The sequence below is a fragment of the Seriola dumerili genome, unplaced genomic scaffold (genome assembly GCF_002260705.1).
Source record: "Seriola dumerili isolate Sdu_G_001 unplaced genomic scaffold, Sdu_1.0 BDQW01000138.1, whole genome shotgun sequence".
NCBI lineage: Eukaryota > Metazoa > Chordata > Actinopteri > Carangiformes > Carangidae > Seriola > Seriola dumerili.
Genome location: NW_019174393.1, coordinates 10,078,469 through 10,095,617, shown reverse-complemented (window position 1 = coordinate 10,095,617; position 17,149 = coordinate 10,078,469). Strand labels below are relative to the sequence as shown.

The 17,149-nt window shown below is 41.7% G+C and overlaps 1 protein-coding gene across 1 annotated transcript in view; it reads left to right on the top strand.

The window, feature by feature from the left end:
- Window positions 1-539: 539 nt before the first annotated feature.
- The window catches only part of znf800 (zinc finger protein 800), a 28,063-nt gene continuing 11,453 nt past the window's right edge, over window positions 540-17,149 (top strand). Inside the window, exons 1-3 of the mRNA XM_022749129.1 lie at window positions 540-610; window positions 11,469-11,580; window positions 13,716-14,061. Coding sequence (XP_022604850.1) covers window positions 11,524-11,580; window positions 13,716-14,061 — 403 coding nt within the window. The 5' untranslated portion in view covers window positions 540-610; window positions 11,469-11,523. The remainder of the gene's footprint in view (window positions 611-11,468; window positions 11,581-13,715; window positions 14,062-17,149) is intronic.

Here is a 17,149-nt window from a genome sequence, read left to right as displayed (position 1 = left end):
AAGAATATAATATAGAAAACGTGCATATTTGTAATCAGTAAAAGCTATCTAATTTTGGCCACGCATTTCTGAATATCACAGATGAGTCTTATCGTTGTTTGTGCAAGATTTTTTTAATAGATGGTGATTTTTATATAAAGAGAAAAAGTATTTAATCTGTTGCATTAAGTTTTGGAGGGTGTAACCATCGCCTATTTTATATTGCTTTTGCGTCGTGGACTCTTATGGAGAACCTGTGTCCTCAAAAGGTTGCGCGTTTTGGGGAATAAATCAGCGCTACAACAGTGGCCATTGGTTAAAAGTTGGAAATTTATTAAACTTTTCTTAATTAAAAGAGGTCAAATATTTCCTTTTTTTCTCAATGTTGCTCTAAAGTGCCGGCATCTCCAGCTGAAATTGGACATAGAGGGTGCACCTTTGCGCAGAGACTGGTTTAGTGCTGAGAGGCTCCTCTGGGTGCACAAAGACAGCGGCTCGCAGAGGAACTTGTTCAGAGTGAACCGGGGACGCTGGGAGGCGAAATAAACAATCTCCGGACTCGAAGTAGCCACGGCCGCGCAGTTTTACCCCTTTAAACACACGATTCCACCACTCATCCAAGAAATACAAGGTAAGGACTTGTTTTTAACACGTTTCAGCGGGACTGGAGGGCTGCGGAGCGGGTTAAACCTCCTTCGCTCTGGCTTCCCGAGCATGGTTGTTTTTGCAGAAAATGGCGTCATCGCCCTCTTGTTTCTGCCTGGCCGCGGTGGGGAGAGGAATAGTTTCAGAGACTTGTAGCAGCCTTTACGTGTGGCGTTTAACCCCTCAAAGATCAAATCACTTACTACGATGTGTTTTATTCAACACTAAATCGTCAAAATACGAGATAGGTGATGATTTCGCTCGGTAGAAGGACGCGCAAAGATGGAAGGGTCACCGGTCCTGTGCGCCAAGCTGCTTCTTGGAAAAGGTGGCACGGAGCCGCAAAACGCAGCGTTTTACATTCGTAATAATGCCATCCCCACCGGCTCTGGGCTAATCCAAATGACCGAGGATGGTTTAATGTTATTACCCGGGTGGTGATGGACGTATTTATGGGAGTGCTGCACCTTGTCTTTGTGTGTATTTTATTCGGGTTAGCTCGTTTTTACGCCGCACTCCCCTGCCATGCTGCAATCGTTATGAGGGGCCTCTCTTTTACGGCTTGAAAGGTGCATTTTATACTTGGCTTTTCCTTTGATCAACTTAAGCTGCCCCTTTGTTGCTCAAAATAGTGGCGTTTTTAGGCTGACAATATAACCGTGTAAAAAGAGATTTTCGGGGATAATGGGGGCGATGCAAATCGTGCCATGAGAACGGCGACTGCCCTGCGCTCTGGTTCGCTGCTTGCCAGACAAGTACAGCCTGAATGAGATAAAAATAAAAGTCTTTTGGACGAACCACATAGTTTGCACAAAACTGGGGAAGTCCGGCGCTGCGCAATGATTGTGCTGCTGCTTTGCGCAGAGCACAGTGGCAGCTGCTGTAACCGCCGCCACCATTTCGCCGCGATATTTTTTGTGTGTGTTGGCCAACCTTTTGTAAATAGTTGGGGACTCTTGGATAAAAGAGCACAATAGTATTCATGCGGGCCTTTATGGCCTGTGAATGCGGTCCTAAGTCCCACTCCGGCTGTCCTGTCTTTCCCCGTCAGCTACGTGCATGCGTCCTAGCACTGGCCACCACACATCCACCATAGCGAGGCCACTCGGTTCCCTGTGTATACGCTCTGCTTGGTTCCTCCTGTGACCAAAAGTCGAGGACCGATCGTGTGCTGAGTGTTACGGTACAGGCCATCACGATCAAATCGAAACAACAACGAAACATCAGCCAACGGAGACTGCACATCGCTCGTTCCGTGCACATTTTTATTAAGTTTCCTGAGTTATGCAACCGCATCCCCGTAGAGCGAACTGCTCATCCGCCTTTATTTACCCGTCACCCACCATCGGATGGATATTTCTATGTGTAATATCTGGTGAATTGGACCAGTCCCTGCGGCGACGACACTGAATTAGGAAGATATGTCATTTGCAAATCACCCAGTGCCATTTGCGTCACAGCCCGCGGCCTCGCACGCCCATGGGGGGCGATGGAGTTGCAAATGGAGACTGTGTGTGTGTGTGTGTGCTGACGCTGCCCCAGCTGAAAGGGAACCAATAGACACGGACTCGGGCGGCAACAATCGCCGTGCGCCTCCACTCTCCAGTAGTGCACCGACCTGGGATTCTGTAGCAACACGGAAGATCGCGCTGTTTATTCGGAATGGTTATGTTTCCATCGCACTGTCTGGGATGCGTAAGTGGATGCGTACACACACTGGTTAAACCGGCTCAAGGGCTCGACAGGCCAGTCGGAGAGGAGTGTATCCGTCCAGTCCGTCCCTCATGGTGCTCTGTCCATGTGGCTATTGTGGAGTCGCTCATGTGTGGATAAATGTCTTTCTACTGGATTGTGATGATATGACCGTAAAACCTTTATTAACAGCGCACAGACTACGGCTGGATTATGATTCCTACACTGGATACACACTCGCGTCGTTTTTATTACATCCTCAGCGCGCCACGCGTTTCTGGTTTGGAGATGAGCAGGGCGTTTTTATCCAGGGACGTTTTATTTGCGCTTTTGGGCACTGGCATGGTGTCATCCACCAGAGCTCAGAACTTATTCACAGGCAGAAAGTCCTGAAATTGTCAAACTAGGAAGTGAAGAATCAGTCAGCATGAGAATCGTGTATAGGGTTATGTTGTAGTGCATATGGACAACATGGAGTGTTACCAAGATATATAGGCTAGGCAATGTATATATATATATATATATATATATAGTTGACGTTTTAATTTAGATGACAGTGCCCACTTCCTGTATAAAGGCTGTGGATGTTAGCAGGTAGTGTATTATCCAGCCTTGTTACAGTTGTGGTTAAAAAAAAAACAAGTCAAGAAACAGAGATTCCTACCTACCCCCTGACTATTTTTATCTTTGATAATTTAAGGTTCCCAGATTACTGTTACTGCAAAGCTTGCTGCAACTTTGAACCTGCACATGGCTGCTATTTAAGAATGTGATTGTTTGATTGGAAACTTACTTTGTATTACATCGTGTCAGAGAACCTGGTTCAGTCAAAGTTCAGATGTAGAGATGGTCCAACTATACATGTGCTGTAAAGTTAATTAATCAGTTAGGCCTATGACCATCAACCCCTCTAAAAGCTGTAACACTACACGAGTAACTCTGACACAGCGGAGATGGCCAGTCTAACCTTGAGGAGGAGTATGAATGGGTAACTAGGACATGGGTGTAGATAACAAAGTGGGTTATCAGGAACTAAAATAAAATAGGGGGGAAAAAAGATCGGCCCAAAGTTGACAGAATTGCCCTGCATATTTCAAACACTTGTTATTCCTGTATTATATTGTTGTTCCATATACAGTATCATTTGCATTCAACCCATTTACAAGTCTTTTGCTGGCCTCCCATTATCTCAGGAGACTTGGGGTTATAGCAACCCGAGATTAGTCTTTACTTGTTAGAGCAGCAACTACGTCTGCCTGTCTCTCTACTTTGATAAAGTTTCCCCAGTTATCATAGGTTTTGACCAGAGCGGATGCTGACTGCAACAGTTTAATGATGTCAGCGTATGATTCAGTCAGTGTAATGATGTACCGTTGTGTTCAGTCACTGAGTCAGCTCGTCGAACCAGTGTTCAAGTTAAGTCAGTCAACAAACCCATTAACCTGCCAGTCATATAATCAGTCAGTAAGGCAAACAGGGCCAGACAGGAAGACAATCAGGAAAACAGTGTCAGCCAGTCAGTAAGGAAGTCAACCAGTGATCCAGTCAGTCTTATTACCTGCAAACCAGGTAGCGAATTGCTGCTTTCTTGTCTTGACATTTCACGCTAACATCACCATATCCAGTGCTTGTGGTTAATCATACATTTACCTGCACTTTTAGAGACTTGATTTCAGAGATCATAGGCTGTGCTTTCACACCTGGCCTGAAAATGCCCATTATGCATCTCCCGTGGCTATAGTTATTTAAATCTGTGTCCAGCTCCCTTTCCCACAGTCTGCTGCTTCATCTCTTTACATTGCTCTAATGTGCTGTGCGCCTGCTTTGAATCAAGACTACACAATGTACTATTCTGAATTTTCCTTTCATATCTGGTTTTGAAGATTCAGTAGCATTTTTTTTTTCTTTGCCAAATCCAACTCTTGTATACCCACTGTCCTGCTACAAAGTGTGTCCTGGCTTGATTAGGTGATGAAAGTTATCACAGAAACACAAGTTGTGCTTACTGCAGCTCTTAAAACAGCATATGTTTCAGTCCAGTAAACTTTGTTCAGTGATGAAGTCTGGGCAGAAACTGAAATGTTGCTGTTGGGGAGACTGAATGCTATTTCTGTAGTTAGAGGTAACTTGAGTGTGTATGTGTGAGCACAACTCTGTGTGTGTGTGCAATTTTTGTGTGTGTATGTGTGCACCTCTTAGGTATTTTCCCATTTGCAAAGAAATCTCTGCAGAGAATGATCTGTCGCTGCTGTGAGAAAGGTTTGGGAGTTTCCTAATACATAATATTTCTACACTTAGGACCAACTGGTGTGTGTGTGTGTTGTATGTGAAATAATGTTAGCACATAGGATGCTACAATCACTGGTAGTAAGATCATATTTGAAAGTCAAAGTTGTGTTTATTTTGTGCCACCGACGACTTTCCTGGACTGGTTTGCTCCTCCCATTTTATTCATGCTTAATTAATTTTTTTTTTTACAGCTGTCAAATACATCATTCAGCCAAGTTAAGCATGTTTAACTTTTTGAAGTTTTGTTTGACATTTGTTTGTCATTCACACAAGTCAGGAAACCACACTTCAGTCCAGGTAAACTCACACAGGTGTGGAGACAGTTTTGTAAGAGAACTTTGGTAGTGATGCGCATAGAAGACATTAACAGCCTATTGATTGGATGCAGGTTTTGAAATGTCTGCTTTTGGAAACAGCTTCACTGGCTGTTTTTTTGTTGGACACGTACTGTATGCAGGATCAATTTAGTCACATGAGTTCAATAAGGTTGAGGTGTGGATATTCAACATTGCAGCACAACTTTTTTTTCTTGTCACATGCTTTAACCGTGAACTTGAATGTTAGATAGACATACTTTACTTATACTTTATTTATCTCCTAGGGGAAATTCATGTTGTACTTATACATGGTAAGGCATCACATGGTTTTAAACATATACCATGTATTTTATATTCTGTTTACATTATAGTGCCTAAAATGGCCTATTGTTTATTTTTGTGTGTTTGTGTGCATATGGCATTTTTGCCAAGTGTGACTTCACATGCCTGCAGTGAGAAGCTGACAGAGTACAGCAGGACGATTAGCTCTATTTCCGAGATTGCCAACAATTGGTGAACCAAAAGTAAGGCAGCAAAAGGCCAGAGCCTCAGAACATGACCTCTGCCATTCAGTAATACTGTGTAGAAAATGCTCCGGAAAAAACATTTTGAAATGCTGGGGAACTCTTGTCAGCAGGCCACATCATTGTTCCCATCCTATCTCATAGTCAGGTGGTGTGTCTGCTAGCAGTCAGCATCATGTCAGAGAGTGTGGAGTCCCTCCATTAGGAGGAAGTCCTGTCAGACCGCCTCCACACAGCCATTTGAAATAAGCATGAGAAGGCAGGGACTGCTGCCACACATGTATTGGCTCTGAAACCACCCGAACATTTAAAACGTATACATACAGCTATATGCATACATAACATCCAGCATATACTGTATATGAAAAGCTAATGATTCTTTATTCAGTAGACAGCAAAGAAGCTAAGGTTTCATAGAAGCCAAATCTCAGCTCCTCTGACATGGATTTACCTCATTTGTTGCCTCTGAAAGGGCAAACGACAATTTGTCTCCCAAAATAAGACATGTGTTCCCAAATGGGAAACGCTTTAACAAACTGATTTCTGGCTCATATAAACAGAATTCACTATGGATTATCGCTGCAGATGAAACTTTGGGGAAAGAGTGAGAGGATGGTGTATTTGTGAAATATTGAGCAATGGCTGTCAGATATCATTTACAATGGATGTCAGGTAGCATGTTTCGGTGAAAATGACTAGAATATGAAAATGTCTGAATATGTCAGAACAATGGGGATTTCGCAGCTGGAAATTGTAGATTTTTTGAAAGTGTCTGATGGAGTGAGTCACGAAGCTGGGTGAGTTACCAGGTAGTGGATGATTTATTCGGGGTTGTATTAGTGGATAGGTGAGGAGAAGATAATGGCTTATTTTTTAGTTTTTGCCAGAAGTAATTAGTTCTCAGGATTGTTAGTCAGCCTTTTTTTCCTAGCACCTCAGGCATTTTGGTCTCATCTCACCCATTCATTTTTTAACAGAGGCTCATATTCATCTTTTCCTGCAGTATTAGCTATAGCTCTGGCGTCACCCTCATCATCAACAGTTGTTTATCAAGTACTATTCTCAGGAGGAAGGAAGGAAATGCCATTTTCAAACCTGCTTTCTTTTTGTCATTTATCTTTTGAAATTGCTCTTTCAGCTTGTGTAGAACAGGCAATAGTGTTCTTTCTTGAATACATTTCCACAGCACATCATGGGACAGCCAGGACAATATCATTATTTCTTTAGGGCTTTATGCATTGTTTCTTAAAACCAAAAGGCAGGACATCAGTTTGTTCCTGTCCCAAATATTTAATGCCTAAATGAAACGGTGGTAAATTTAAGTGTGGAGCAGAATATGATTAGTGTTCAACTGTCCTCAAAAGACTTTGGCATATTTTAGCATTTTGTTTATCTAGACTATGTTAACATCGGCTCAGAAATAGAATAAAACTTAAATTTCTTATCTGTCATAATTACACATATCCAATAGTGTGTAAGGAAGTTGGCTGTAGATTCGGAGGCTGGGCTAAGGATGCCCACCACAACACCTTCATTCTCATTACCTCATTCAGAACAGGAGTCACTACTTCACAACTACGTCTGTCTGTTGCCAGGGAAACGGGAGAGTCCCTCGTGTTAGTGTGTGAGTGTATTATTGGCATGTGTGTGGCTGGATGTGTTTGTTTTAAACCTTTGTAGTGTATCTAACTCCGTTTAAAAAGTGGTGCATATGTTCTCAGATGACTGTCCACAGTGGGGTTTTTAAGCCCGGGTCAGCTCTAGCAGACGGCTGCTTGTCAGGTTTTTATGAAACACTTCTCAACAAAGTAATTAGGCTGCTGTTGGTTTTGGGTTGGGATTTGCAACCTTCTTGATGCCATGGCCTGTTTAAATGAGACTCAGAATCCCAAGATAAACCTACCTGTTGATTACCAGACAAATTCGATGCAGCAGATTTAAATGAATGCAGAAAAGTAACTTTTTTGTTTTGACATTCAGTTTTACCAAGATGCCCCCTGATGCACACATGTTTTCATTTGCAGTTTTTTGTGTTAAAAGTAGCAATTTGTCTGAAATTACTCATCCATATACATTTCCCATAACCTCTTATTCTTATTCAGGATGACAGGGTGCCAGAGTGCATCCCAGCATGCACTAGGTGAAACACTGAGAAACACCCTCAGCAGGTCATCAGGGGCCACAGAGCTAACAGACTAACACATAATAGTCAATTTCACTCAAACTCACTCTTGCAGCTAAGGCTGCCAGAGCTCGATGTCTGGAGGGAACATCCCACCAACATGGGAAGAACAGCAAACTACACATGAGGTTACCCAGGGATGAGTGAGAGAGGGATGAGTCCACTTGAGTTGAAATTTATCAGTGCCTTGAAGTATTATACTAACTGAATTTTTAGTTTTTAGATAAAGGAACAGGACCTTTAAATGAGGTTGTTTCCTGACTTCAGTAGTCAGTAGGGTCCTAATTTCCCATTATAGTTAATGGCTAGTGTTAATCTCCCTCCCTGATATAAATAGAACCTGGGAAGGTGCATAATGCATTAATATGCCTGCTCTTAATTTTGCTAGAATATAAATTATTTTTATCTAATAGTTCTATTTGAAATTAACTGTGTCGTCATTACAGTTAAATCTCAACAAGGCAAACCTGTGCTAAGAGGTGGTTCAGGAAGTCTCCAGATCATACTCCACCTGTAGCATCTCTCCTGTTTTCACACCTTATACACAGGTTTAGATGTTTTGATGCACCTGTGGTAGAAGCCAGTGTAGAATATATTCAACTAAATTCATGTAATATGACACTAGCTCATAGCAACTTTCATTATTTGTTTTGGACTAATACTTCAGTCCACTTCTGACAGACTCATGCTTCCTTGTGTATTCCACTTCAACTGCTCATCTATAACACAACAGCTCCATCATTGCAAGAAGCCTCTGCTGTCATGTTATTGCATCGTTCTTCACTGGTAATTCCACACTGCTAAATAAACAGGTACAGAAATGTCTCCAACCTGAATGCGAAAGACAAAGTGCTCCAGGAACAACCTATGCAGTTTAAAGTCAGATTGAAACCCTGAATTGTCGACACAGTCTGCACTGGTCTGTGCAAAACCGGCAAAACACTACAGAACCACAGCTTACATCTGGTAGTGTGTGGACCTGATCTTTGATGTATTCGTGCCTTAAACTGTCTAATGTCCTTTTTTTTTATAGTGATGCAAAGATAATATCAAACATTTAAATTTTTGTCTTCAATTTTCATTATAGTTTGAACTGGATGACCATGGAAAATTGATTGCAGTGTGCTTGACTGTGTTGTTAAATGTTGTGATAGAGAGTGTTTTTTTTATTTGGCCGCAATTACAAAAACTTCTACACCAAGCTTTCCTGATTATCTCTGCAAAGATTATTATGCAAAAAGACTTTTGTTCCAGCGTAACAAACTGCACATTGTATTTAGTTAACGAACTACAATCATTTCACTGTGTGATGTCTGCAACTGTCAACCACAAGGCAGAATTACTTATTTCAATCAAGTTGCCCCAAGCGCTGTGATCGAAGATCGTGTTAAACTGTCTAAACAATCAGATCCAGTCAATGGAGAAGGTATGAAAAATGTCTTTTGCACACTCAATATTAAGCAATTTCAAGCTCTGAAAGTGAATGTGTGTCGTACCCATCATCAAACCTGTGTGATAACATGATGTAAACAGCTGTTTTTAATTTCCCATTACAGGGTCTTGAGAGCAATCTGACCTTTGCCTTTTCATGTATACAGGGATTTCTTGTTGACATTGTTCTGGCTGATAACTGCAAGTTGCGTAGTTGTTGTGAAATGTGACCATCTTACCTGCTCCTCTTTGCTTCAACTACTTCACCTCCTAATCTGAACTCATGCTTTTGCTTAGTGGTACAGTTAAATCACATCCTTTGTATTAAGATCCATGCTGTGTTGGGGCAACCCCTCTGCAGGCCCTTGTATGTGTTTTTTGTTCCATGTCTAGTGGTCTGGAGACATCACAAGACTACAGAACTTTTCAGCTAGAAACACACTTGTGCAAGCTTTGTCTCCCTCTGCTGGAGTTTCAGTGGAAATACAAATGTACCCGTGTGGGGATATTACACTGGTTGTATCATGGGAGCATCAGATCCCCACCACACTTACTTTTCACTGTCAGTATTGTTGAATAACTTCACTGTAGGTTTAGGCTTAAAAGAGTAAATATTACACAGTAACGTGTATTGGCTTTAAGGCTTTAAGAGATGTCATCTAATCAAAGATCAATTCTTTCCCTTTCTCACATTCTGTCATGTTGTCTTGTGTTGTTTTACTGCCTGTTTGTTGTCTGCCTGTTCCAGATTTTTAAAGGTCTGGGACTCCCACAGCTTGTCGTACCCACACGTTGAGCACAATCCACAATTCAACTCCTGGGGTTTTAAAAGCGTATCCACTGACAAAAATGAACCCAACAAAAAGTCAGTTTTTTGGAGTCTAGACTTATCAGTCGGTTCACTAACCTTGGTTGCAAATAAGGCTGTACTTCCTGCAGCTGGGAGGTATCACAAAGGATAAGAAATCAGAAAACGACAGGGCAGCTCAGCATGCCACAGTGCTGCTAAAGCATGTTATGCTGAGCCAGTGGAAATGAGCATTGATGTGGTGTCGGGTGGCTGTGTGTTAGATCAAACAGTTTTACCACTAGAACACCACTAGAGGGCAGCAACAATTTTTATTTCATCATTGATGCTGTAATACAAATATTTTATATACCACAGAAATAATATGTTGTTCCCAGTAGAAATGCTTTGTGTACTTCATAGATATTTGTATGTTGACCACAGCACTTGTTTGTATAAATCTACTCGTCATAAATGTTTTCTTTATTGCAGATCCACATATATATCCAGTTAACAGTGTTCCTAGCACTGTAAGGTGCTCTGGGAAAAGCATATATATCCATTAGCATAAGCTATGTAAGGGAGGCCACAGTATTCATTTTAAATGCACATAGATATAGTGTGCCTCATCCAGAGTAATGGTACCATCAGTGAATTAGGTTTAATTGTCCTGTCAGCAATATGACTAGCAGTGGGAAACCATTACTGTGACCTTAAATATTCAATTCTGTTTTATATTTAGATCTAGTTTGTGGCCTGGTGATTTCTGAGCACTCTACAGCCAGTAAACACACAAAGCTGTAATGTTTGCTGTGTGTTTCCTAATGCATTATACATGCTTTTAGGAGAAATGTCAGCATAGAAATGTGCTGTAGTTACTGCATGTGTGGGTATCAGAATGTAATGTATATTAAAAAAATCAGCAAACCTAAAAGTTTCTTACGGTTCATCTGCCCTAGCTCAGCTTAAACATTGAGCAGGGCAGATCGTCACGACTTACAGTAACAGCAGCATTGTGTTTCTGTTGCATTGCATCACAAGAATATGAAGTACATGAAGTACCAACATGCCAGGACACTCACCCACTTTGTGATGGCTTCCAGGCTGTACATGGAAGCTGTTTGGCAAAGTTAATGTGGGTAGCATTTCCAATCTCTGAAGTAAAGGGTGGCTGCATAATTACACACATATTTCTACCGTGATTACTGTTGTCCTTTAGTATTTCCATTATTTTTAAAGCTTAAAAAGTGTCATTGTTGCCATATGTGATCATTATTATTCTCTTATTTTTAAATGTATAAGTGTCAACGATGCAGCAGGCAGTCTGTGTGTACATTCAGTTGTAGTGCAGCTACATGTGTTGTACACACAGACAGTCAGACAGCAAAAGTCTCGTTGTTGCAGGTAACAGCTGTGTGTTTGGAGTAAAACCATACACAAGCAAACATGCAAACATGAAAACATGAGATAAAGGAAACCTCTGTAATTTGTTATCTGTTTCTGTGTTTTGATAAACTAAGCTGAGCTACAGATGTAAACACACATTTTATATTTTAGGACATCCAGCAGCAGTGGTACTTTAATTAAGTGCAGTCCTTGGCTCATGTGGGGTGTTGTTGCAGGTTACAGCTGTGTGCTGGTAGTGAACGTGTGGTGCAGCAGGCCAGTCTTGGCAGCATGGTGAAGGCCCAGAAGTCAGCTGGGAGGAAGAGCTCTCACTGTCTCCGCAGACAGGTACTGAAAAAAAAAAAGACAAAAATGCCTGGATGTTATTGTCCAGTCTTTCTCCCTTCACTGTCAGATTGTGGAAAACACACTTATGTTATGAGTACACAGTACATTCCACTTTACACATTTGAAATAGCCAGCACCATGTGGTTGTCTTTATCTTAGTTCAGCACACACACTGTGTTCTCTGTTAGCATATGAAACCACTAATTTGCACAATAAGGTGTTCACAATATGTTTCCTGGATAAGGATTAAACTTAGTCTTGGCCTCATATAACGTTTCTTTGGATATCTCTACTGAGCCTATGTGTTAGTCAAGAATTAAAACTTTTAGTGCGAAACTAAAGTTAATCACTGTCCAGGAAACCAACCCTGTTTGTTTGTCTCTGTATGTATTCATGTGTTAGGGGAAATTACAGTGTGCACTCAGTTTGTGCAATGAAAGTCATGATATTAATATCCACACACATATTCCAGGAAACACCTCAGAGATTTACTTTGACTAGCTTCTCCTTTAATGCAAATACTTTATTCAGAACTCCATCCTCACAGTCTGCCATGCATTATGATACTTAGTCTAAAGATAAATAGTTTTTAAACTACAGATCATAATGAAAGTAACTGATGAGACTTTGATGTATGGCATATGCCTATTGTTATGAATATGGGAAATGAATCATGTTAAGTAATGAGTCATAATAACTATAATCCACTCTGCCTAATCCAGATTTCACTCGTCTGTTTCATTGTTCATTCCACCCTGTAGTTTTATTCAGCAGTAAGTGGAAATTCATGACGAGTCCACCTACTCTAATCAGTGCCCATTCTCTTGCTTTGTGCTCACTGCTTTTCACTGATAAATAAGAAATTAGTCATGAACAACTGATTGATTGACTGATTGCTAACTGAATAGTGGCACTTCATGGTGTTTCTTTTAACTTTTTCACTGGACAGTCTTGATGTTGAAGTCTTGCCAAAGTAACACACAGGTTTTGGGGTTGGGGTAATTCACTTCTTCACACTTTTCTACAGGCCATGACAAACTGGTTGAGATAAAACATTTTGGGTTGTTGTAATAGATTATTTGTGTACTGCACAGATGGCTTCACTGAGCCTGTGGAACATACTGTTGAGCTATTTTGTGGTCATTTGATTATGCTGTGGTACGCACAGTGTGTGTGTGTGTGTGTGTGTGTGTGTGTGTGTGTGTGTGTGGTTGTGTGTTGTGTGTGTGTGTGTGTGTGTGTGTGTGTGTGTGTGTGTGTGTGTGTGTGTGTGGGGATGACACAGTGTCCAAGTGGCGCGCTTGTCCTGTGGTGATGTGCTGTAATGTTCCTGAACGGCGGAGTCATTTATCCCCCTTCAAGGGCAGCGGGGACACGAGGAGTGAGACCGACAGTCACAGACAGAGAGAGAAAATGAGGATAAATTGGTGGGTGGGAGAGGAGGAAAGATTGGGGACTTAGAGGAAAAATAGGTGTGGACAAGAGGCACAGCTACACACACACACACACACACACACACACACACACACACACACACACACATATGTCACACTTGCACATACAGACGGATGTGTGCACACTGAAGGGCTGATGTGGAGTCACTTATCTGCTGAAGGGTGGCTGTGTGCGACAAGGTTAACATCCCCCTACAAAATCTCTGCATGCTCAGGACACATGACAGCAACACACACACACACACACACATACACATACACACACACTATCTATCTACAGTCTGCTGTGGTGACACCTCATTCTGTCCAAAAGATGTTTTTTTTTTCTTATTTTTCCAATAAGGGCAAATAACTCATGTTTATTAATGACACATACTCTTTCTGCTGTTGAGTTTATCTTAATATTTCTCAAGTTACAGATCAGGTTTTTTTTTTTAAATATTATATAAACCTTAGTGTTTCTTTAATGTATTTGTGAGGGGTTTTAGGTATTCAGTGGGTAACTGTGTCCATGTCTGACCTAGAAAACTGGTAATGATCTGGAACTTTAAACTTCACAATGCAAGGCCAAGGTTGATTTTTGGTGATTTGACAAAATCTAAAATCGCAACAATATATTTTATTAATGTAGCTACATAAATTTTCATCCTCCTCAGCTCATCTTTTTTATGTCTGGTTTAGCTCCCACAGAGTGGTGGTCAGACAGAGATGGAGGAAGGCCAGCTCCAGTCAGACACCCAGCATCCACCACAGGCGCAGCCCCATGGAGGAGACCAGTCCTCTGATCCAGCGCAACTCCAGACCTCTGCTTCTGCTGAGGCTCTATCTGAGAACTGGGATGAGAAGGAAACTCCAATGGACGTCCCGGAAAAAGGTGACTCTGCGTCCCAGGCCAAGCCTCTGTGGAAGCCCATTCCCCCTCTGCTGCCTGAGCCCGAGAACCACAGGAGCACTGCCACTGAGACCAGGGACCAGAGCTGCCAGACTGAGGAGAAGCTTCAGCAGACCAGCGCCAGTCATAACAAAGGTTGGTAACGTTTTCTCCCCTCAGCGCTTCCTGCTGCTTTGGTTCATCCACCTACAGGCTAAAACTGTTTGCCAGGCCCCTGTGTAGCTTCACTGCCAGAGCATTTCAGTAAGGCTGGAAAATGGCAGCTGAAAAGAAGAGCTTTTGGCTTTGATCGCCACAGTGTGCCTCACTGGTTAGCCCACATTATCAAAGATTTATGAACGTTTTATTCGGAGCTTGATTTATTACACTCGCTTTTGTATAACTTTCGTATTGTTTTGCTAAGTCATGTCTGATGGCGTGGAAGCCACAAAATGAACGGAACAGACTCATTAACACAGAAGGAAACTGATCCCGACTGAACCAAAAGTTTCAAAAAAAAAATACAGTTTATCCTAGAATAACTATTTAAACTCCAGAGTGTAATTCATCTTTGCCAGGAGTTGGGACTTGGTTCTTATCTAGGCTCCTAGGTGTTATTGGTTTGTGTCGAATTACATAAAAAACATTTAATTTAAAACTGATGATTTCTGATGAAACTGATAATTTCTGTTAAGTTTGTAAATCCTGTCCCTCAGAAACCACAGGCCCTCACTACTGCTAGCTTTTTGTGATTAGTTCATTTACAGCAGCATGTTTCATGACCCTGAAGCCCAACTCAACTCACTGACAGCATATTGTAAAATATACTACAAAGCTAACAAAGCTGCCATCATGATGATGTAATGTTTCTGTTGATTGCTGCCGTGTTTATTTCCTTTCCCTCTTCCTTCCTCTCATCTTGCCTGCGCAGGTTAATTTCTTTAGCCTTCCTCCTTCTTCCTTAAAAAACAGATGTGGATGTCTTGAGTCACATGTAAATCCTGCTACTGTGAGTTAAATTCTAACTTTGCTGCCAAAAAAAAAAACAGTCGCACCACTCGTAGTAAAGGGAAGCCGTTTGTGTAGACTGAAGTTTTCGGTTGGATGATCTTTGACCCTCTTGCAGAGGGGGGTGTGGAGGTCGGCGGGTCACTGACCTGCCCCGCTGGGATTATAGCAGTTTGCCTGGGAGAGGTGTGGGGGGATGGGGATGAGGAAAACACATTCTGTCACACATTAATACATAACCTCCATCTCGCTGTCTGCCAAAACCTCTTACACAGCTGTCATTCACATTTCTAGCTCTCTTTTTGTCTGCTTCTCTCTGGGTGTGTCAGTCCGTTTGCTGGTCTTTTCTGTCTTCTGTCTGTCTCTCACTCACCTACACACAGACCCACAAACACAAACACACACTGGCAAACGCTGCACTGCTTACCGTGTAGTATGGGTTGCGTGCTTGTGTGTGTGCATCCGAGCATGTGTGGAGTCAGCAAGGCTGAAAACATGCAAGCTCTCAACTTCCAGTCTTGTTTTCTGAGCAGAAGTAACTAAATCTTGGAAATAACAAAACCACAAAAAAAAAAATCTGTCTGGTTAAAATAATCATTTGATATATGTATATATTGTCATAAATTAGAAAACACAGCATTGTCCACTGATTGGCAGTAGTGCATCTTGGATAAAGTAAATTGTAGCTTGCAGGCTGTAATTGAAGTGCACGCTTCAATACGGCACAAACAGTGGATATTTGTCACAGCTTTGTCACATTGACAGAGTTTTATTTGGAGCTTTGTCCCTGTCATCGCTCTTACAAAATGCTCTTTTTGTTGTAGAAATGATGTTCTCACTGTGACCTTCTTTCAAATCAATGTAATGCAGTGGTTCTCAAACTGGGGGGCAGAACCCCCCGGGCTGGCATAGAGCCACTGCAGGTGGGGGGTGGGGGCTGGGGCGGTGTGGACGACCAGGGGAAGAATATCGAGTGAAACTAAGTTGAATGAACATGATACGTAGGGCAATAACTGAACGAGAGATTGCTGATGCCATTGTGCTGATTTCACTTAAATTCCTGTTTGATCCTGTTTTGATTGGTTGCTTCCCCTATCATTGTCACTGATTGATAAAAGATTGTGGGGTGAGGGGGGCGTGAACTTCTTTCGTCTTCTGAAGGGGGTGTTGGAATGAGAGAAATTTAAGTTGCATTCACACATGCACTGCAACCCTGAACTGATCTAGACATTTCCACGAGGAGCTGAACGTGAAAACACAAATGTCCAAATTAGTTGACCTGGACATTAAACGTGCCATGCCAGCCCCATGGAGCAAAGTCTGTTTAATGTCCAGTTGAGCCCATATGTGAATAGAGACACCACTCCTCACCAAACAGAATATTTCCAGTAGGTGAAAACGTGCCTGACACAGACAATCTCCTGTTGTATGATACGTGTGTGAAAGGGCAACTCCAGACTTTGTCGGCGTCATATGAGAAAACGGCTTTAGGCACTTGAGGTGATTACAGGGTCTGTGGGGGTGTGTGTGAGTGTAATTGGTCTATTCTTTTGGCTGTTTAACCCTCTTTCTTTTTATGCCCATATCTATGAAAAGTGTGTTGTGTGTTTTATAGTGTTGTTATAAAAATAAATATGTTAAAATAAAAGAAAAAATATGAAATCGGGTAGAAAGAGAGCACTTCACCTCCCCACAATGCCAGTAGCTCATTGTGTGTCAGCTGCTGTCAGCCTGTGTCAATAATGCAGGAACCAAAGCCCCACTCCTGCTATTTTATATTTAATGTTTTATACAAAGGAAAAGTAAAGCTGTTTGGCTCTGAGATCAATAAGTAAAAATAACACCCCTAAGTGTATTGGTTCACTTTTTTCCAGGCAGAAATATGTTCTGGACTTTGATGGTCTTTTTTAAAACAGAATGAGTCTGTTCTCTGCTGTATTTTAATCCTGATTGTTAAATATTTGTCAGGAAACAAACCAACCTTTTTTGCTGAGAAAATCGACATCATGCAGACTTTGAAGCTGAAATAGGTCAGATGTAAACTGTATATATTTCACATGCCAATTAGGTGTTCGAAAGACAGTAATATTGTGCTAGTTGACTGGTTAAAAGTAATAAAGGGAAGTTATTATAAAGGCAGGTCAATATATCAAACAAAACATTAAATCCCCACCATCATCAGGATTGCTGTTTTCCAGCTGACCCTGCACCCCCCCCTGGTGATTGAGGTCGAGCA